The sequence below is a fragment of the Cynocephalus volans genome, chromosome 3 (assembly GCF_027409185.1).
Source record: "Cynocephalus volans isolate mCynVol1 chromosome 3, mCynVol1.pri, whole genome shotgun sequence".
NCBI lineage: Eukaryota > Metazoa > Chordata > Mammalia > Dermoptera > Cynocephalidae > Cynocephalus > Cynocephalus volans.
This window is the reverse complement of record NC_084462.1, coordinates 122,608,273-122,614,668: the sequence shown is the minus strand read 5'-3', so window position 1 is coordinate 122,614,668 and position 6,396 is coordinate 122,608,273. Positions and strand designations below refer to the sequence as shown.

Here is a 6,396-nt window from a genome sequence, read left to right as displayed (position 1 = left end):
CTCCAATGTGTTGTGGGATCTGAGGTCCTAAAACTCACTGAGCGGGGAAAACGACACACTTCGTCCTAGTGGCCACTTTCTTTTTCTCCCGCTCTAACCAGGGTGTCGGACCTTCTGGGTGACGGCGTTCCCTGCGCCCGGGCGCCAGCTGTGTTCCTGACCCCAGAATAAATCAGGGCTGCACGGGGCCTGGCAGAGCTCCGGCCACATTTCCTGTCGCGGCCTAAGGGAAGCAGTTGGCCGCCAGGACCCTGGTGGGGATTCTTGGCTGTTGCGGACTTGGCAGGAGCGAGGACGGAGGGGAGGGGATAGGGGATGGGGTGGGGGGAGCCAGCTGTAGAGGGCGGTGACCGCGATCCAGAGACAGCGCGGGGCCCTCGGGCGGGACAGACCTAAGTTGGGAGCAGCTGTGGGTGCGGGGCCTCCGAGATGAGGCCGGCGCTCGCCCTGTGCCTCCTCTGGCAGGCGCTCTGGGCCGGGACGGGAGGTGGCGAGCAGCCCACCGCCGACCGCGCGGGCTGCTCGGCCTCGGGGGCCTGCTACAGCCTGCACCACGCTACCATCGAGCGGCTGGCGGCCCAGGAGGACTGCAACCTGCGCGGCGGGGCGCTCAGCACCGTGCGTGGGGGCGCCGAGCTGCGCGCTGTGCTCGCGCTCCTGCGGGCGGGCCCGGGGCCCGGAGGGGACTCCAAAGACCTTCTGTTCTGGGTCGCGCTAGAGCGCGGGCGTTCCCACTGCACCCTGGAGAACGAGCCGTTGCGGGGTTTCTCCTGGCTGTCCCCCGACGCCGGCGGGTCGGAAAATGACACGCTGCAGTGGGTGGAGGAGCCCCAACGCTCCTGCACCTCGCGGAGATGCGCGGGTCTCCAGGCCACTGGGGGGGTCGAACCCGCAGGTTGGAAGGAGTTGCATTGCCGCCTGCGAGCCGACGGCTACCTGTGCAAGTACCAGTTTGAGGGCTTGTGCCCCGAGCCGCGCCCCGGGGCCGCCTCTAACATGAGCTACCGCACGCCATTCCAGCTGCGGGGCGCAGCGCTGGACTTCAGTCCCCCCGGGACCAAGGTGAGTGCGCGCTGCTCCGCGCAGCTCTCCGTCTCAGCCACCTGCGTCGCGGACGAGATCGGCGCGCGCTGGGATGGGCTCTCCGCCGGGGCGGTGCTCTGTCCCTGCCCCGGGAGGTACCTCCGTGCTGGCAAATGCGCGGAGCTGCCTAACTGCCTAGACGACGCGGGAGGCTTTGCCTGCGAATGTGCTGTGGGCTTCGAGTTGGGGGATGACGGACGCTCCTGTGTAACCAGTGGGGAAGGACAGCCGGCCCCTAGTGGGACCAAAGTGCCCACCAGACTCCCACCAGCCACTGCAGCCAGCCCCGTGCCGAAAAGAACGTGGTCACCCAGAGTCCCTGAGAAGCCAGAAGGGATACCCCATGTCACTGGACAAGGCAGTTCAGCAACATCTATTCCCGAGTTTCCCCAGAGGGGAGCACAGAGCACGACGTCTACTCTTCACGTGTCCTCTCAAATCAAGTCAGAGGCCACCATCGTCCCATCGGGAAGCATAATTCCCAAGTTTAACTCCACGTCTTCCTCCGCCATTCCCCAGGCTTTCGACTCCTCTTCCGCCGTGGTCTTCATACTTGTGAGCATAGCAGTAGTAGTGTTGGTGATCTTGACCATAACAGTGCTGGGGCTTTTCAAACTCTGCTTTCACAAGAGCCCTTCCTCCCGGCCAAGGGAGGGGCCTTCGGCCCCGCGGGGCGTGGACAGTGATGCTGAGGCCACTGCTTTACGCTCTAATTCCGCACATTGCACAGACAATGGGGTGAAGGACAGGGACTGTGGGCTGAGGGACAGAGCAGAGGGAGCCTCGCTGGCTGGCTCCTCTCTTGGCTCTGGCGACACATAGGGAAATGAGAGATGGGTACCCCTTATGAGCAGAGTTTTTCCACTTTCAATGAAGAGAAAAAGAGGAATTTATTTGTGGGACTGTTTATTCCTGCAGAAATTTCCCTTCCTCTTAATACCCTCTACTCCACTGAGGAGCTAAATCTGAAGATGGAAGTACCTTAGGGTATATTTGGGGTCGGGGTTGTTCTGAGAGAGGTATTTTCTTAAGTTTATTCTGGGGAATTTGGAAGAGTGATTGAACTTTTCTAGACAATTGGAAGCAAATAGAAAACAATATTATTTTTTTAAAAAATTTATTTTTATCAAAATGGAAATAAAATCTTCTGTCTCCACTGTTCAGGCTGGGAGTACATTGGTTTGAAGTTCCCTGGCAAAAAATAAAGGATTGTTGATAACTCAGACTCAAACATTGTTGGCTTCCTTAAGGATTAATTATTTAGGAAGAACAGTTGAGAGCCGTACTGAGACTAGCAAGGAGCGTGCATACTGCTTTTAGATTGAGGTGAAAGTCGTTATGTCCTTGTTATGAGGAACAGATCTTTAAGAACTAGTAACTTTCCCCTTGGTTCTTTTATCCTTTGCTTTCAAAGTCACTGCTACTTGTGTGCTCTGCTATAAATTTAAAGTATAGTATTGCCAGAGTAGCTGGCTCTAGAAGCAAATTATAGTTGACCACCAATTCAAGTGTTTACTGTATGTCCTTGCCCAAGGAAACAGATGATTTGTGTTTTCCCCTTCCAGTGTTTGTGCTCTCCAGTGTGATGACCTCCCCAACCACAGCCCTCACCTAAACATCAGGATGCTGGTCCTCACTTTCAATTATGGTGATGTTAACTTTCAATTAAAACGTTAATGCTAAGTATTGATTTGCAATCTCCTGAGTGCATTAAATAAAAAGTAAGCTGGGTTTCCTCCAAAGTTGCTAGAATCTTGTGTACTTTTCAATCCATGGAAAAGCTTGAATACCAAACCATTTCCTTTTTCTCTCAATAAGAATTTGTGTAGTGACAATACATGCACATCTTGGGACTACAATTTTAAGATAGTGTATGTGGGAAAAGGCATGGTAAACAGCTTTCCGTAAGAATTAATGGTATCAAAAGTAAGTGGTAAATTAAAAAAATCTATTGTCTTGTTATGACTTTGGGTATTAGAAAGTAATCTAAATAAAGCATTCCTCTGAAAAATAATTAAGACATAATGAACATCACTATCTACTAGAATCAAGGTCCTGGGAAAATATTCTGCTTAGATTAGTATGCTAAGACTTTAAAACAAAGTGTGTGGGGGCTGGTGCATAGAGAAAGAGAAACAAGCTTAGTAATGTGGAAGAATGAAAATAGGAAGAAGTTTATACTACATTTTCATAGAATCATTTTGATGTTCTTGCGTGTACAATGTATACAATGGAGGGAAGACTGAAAATTAGTGAATGACCAGTAGTAAAATAATAAAATAATTTACTAGAAAATTAAAAGCTCAATCCAAAAATTCATATTCCAAATATAAATATATATACTTGGTATTGTTACATTAGAGAAACAGGTAATTTGCTTCATATGCTAAATATGTTTCTAAATAGCTGCATTTAAATAAAATCACAAATGAATCAGAATTAACAACACTCAAAGGAATTTCAAATATCATCATTTCACAAGTGAAACTAAAAATCAGGTAAGTAAATGGCTTGTTAAATGTCCCCCAATTTGTCAGACTGTATCTCAATTCACCTTGATATGGCTGTTGTATCTTCCCTTTTCACTATATGACATTTCAACAGAGAAAGGAACAAGAATAGAATATAGGGTGCTTTCTTTTGTAACTTGAAAAATAGCCTCATCTATAACTAAACTGAACTTTACTATATACGAGTATATAAATGTGTATGTGTGTGTATATCTATATATGAGGGTACTTCAAAAAGTTTGTGGAAAAACAGAATTAAAAAATAATACAAATCTTTCCATGAATTTTTTGATGTACCCTCGTACATATATACATATATGTGTGTGTATTTGTCTTGAAGTAGGGTGCATTTGTATCATTGTTCAATACAATAGAGCGTCTGTCATAACTTAATATGCAACATGCCACAGGTGACACTACAGATCTTGGGCTCCAAATGCCCTATGTGAAGAATAAATAGATATTAGCCCAATTACTCTGCTCTTGTTCCCTATTATTTTCCTTTGTAAGATAGGAAAGAATTACAGAAAACTATTTTTTCCATCTTTAATTTCCTGACAGATAGCAATTGCAGACCAAGCTGCACAGAATTTCCTTTGATTTCTGGTTATGAAGTCTTCCCTAAAGTTTTGATTCTGTTGCAGAATCACGCTAGCCAAGCACCGCCTCTTAAGAGTTTATTTGAAGTTAGGATCAGTGTTCTTCCTCCCTACTACTTCTCTGCCATCACGTCCTCATTATTTCTCCAACCACTTTGAGGTCCACTGCTTTCTTATTCAAAACCGTCTCCCCTACACTCATTTCATACACGCCTGTTTACTCATTTCCTTACAATGAAGATTTGGAAACCTAATTTATTTTTTCTGTCTGTCCTAAATCCTGCCATCTTCTTACACAATCTGCATGACTCCTCCAATGCCTGTGCATTTCAGTTCCTTGACTTCCTCACTTCCAATGACCCCCACTTCATTTAGCTATTACTTCAACTGCCACACAATTCTAGATTATTCCGAAACACGTCACATCTGAAATCACAAATTCAGGCACTTGTGTGTGTGTGTGTGTCTATGTGTGCATAGCTGTTAAAAGACCTGTACTTTAATGAATTTTTTCCACTTTTTAGAAGTAAACCATGATTGTTTGAATTTTGATTTTCTTTCTGACAATAATAAGCCTTGCAGGGATAGTAGCCTGACATAATATCATTGTTTTTCTTTTCTTTCTTTTTTTAATAGAAGCTGCAAGTACAGTAAAAAAAAAAAAAAAATCTTCTGAATCATTTAAGTGTTAATTGCCAAACTAATGCCCCCATTGCCCCTGAATACGGATTACTTATAGGTTATCTAATTTGCTGGCATACAACTATTCATAGTATTCCCATATAATTCTTATTCATTTCCAAAAGGTTCATAGAGTCCTCTCTTCCATTTCAGATTTTAGTAATATGAGTACAGTAGTCCCACCCTTACCTGTGGGGGATATGTTCTAAGAGCCCCGTGGATGCCTACAACTGAACTCTATATATACTGTGTTTTTTTCTATACATATATACCTATGATAAAGCTTCATTTATAAATTAGGCATGCTTACAGATTAATAACAGTAATAATAAAATAGAACAATTATAATAATGTACTGTAATAAAAGTCATGTGGATGTGCTCTCTCTCTCTCCCCCTCCCCCAACTACCTTATTGTACTGTACTCACCTATTTTCAGACTACAGTTGACCACAGGTAACTGAAACCACAGAAAGCAAAATTGCAAATGAGAAGAGACTACTGCATTTCCTCTTTCGGGGGCGGGGTGGGGGTATCAGTCAGTCAGTTTAACTAAAGATCTATTAACTTGAATCTTTCCAGAAAACCAGCTTTTAGGTTTATTAATTTTTCCTATTGTGTTTCTATTCTCTATTTCATTTTTTTCTCATCTAATCTTTATTATTTTCTTCCTTCTTCTTTTTTTTCTGGTTTCTTAGGGTGGAAAGTTAGGTTACTGATTTGAGATCTTCCTTTTCTAATATAGGCACTTACAGTATAAATTTCCCCTCAAGCACTGCTTTAGCAGCATCCAATAAGTTTGGGCATGTTTTCATTTTTATTAATCTCAAGATATTTTCTAATTTCCCTGGTGATTTTTTCCTTTGATACATTGGTTATTTAGGATAGTGTTGTTTATTTTTCACATATTCACAAACTTCTCAAAATTTCTTCTGTGTTTTATTTTTAATATAATTCCATCATGATTAGAAAACATACTTTGTACAGTTTCAATTCTTTTAAATTTATCGAGTATTGTTTTATGGTCTATCCTGAAGTGTAGCATATGTCATATAGAAAATATTCCACAGGTACTTGAGAAGATTGGTATTCTTCTGTTGTTGGGTAGAGTGTTCTACAGAAGTCTGTTAAGACTAGTTTGTTTGTAGTGTTTGTTTTTCAAGTATTTTATTCTACATATTTTCAAAATCTTTTTCTTAGTTGTTTTAGCCATTATTAAGTAGGCTAACAAAGCATCTGACTATTATTGCTGAATTGTATATTTTTCTCCTCAATTCTCCCAGATTTTGTTTCATGTATTTTAGGGTTCTGTTGTTAAGTGCATATATGTTTATAATTATTTTATTTTCTAATGGATAAGCTCCCTTATTATTGTAAAATGTTTCTGTTTATCTTTAAAATCCATTTTCTAATCTCTGCTTTCTGACTGGAATATTTCATATTTTTGTGTTTAATGTAATTATTGATAAGGCAGGATTTATATCTACCATTTTCTATTTGCTTTCCACATATCTTATGTCTTTT

The 6,396-nt window shown here is 42.9% G+C and overlaps 1 protein-coding gene across 1 annotated transcript; it reads left to right on the top strand.

The window, feature by feature from the left end:
* The first annotated feature begins 422 nt into the window (after positions 1–422).
* Positions 423–2,316, top strand: CLEC14A (C-type lectin domain containing 14A). The gene has a single exon (XM_063091516.1). It carries the CDS (start codon positions 430–432, stop codon positions 1,903–1,905), a length of 1,476 nt encoding a protein of 491 aa, XP_062947586.1. The 5' UTR covers positions 423–429; the 3' UTR covers positions 1,906–2,316.
* The last annotated feature ends 4,080 nt before the right edge of the window (positions 2,317–6,396 follow it).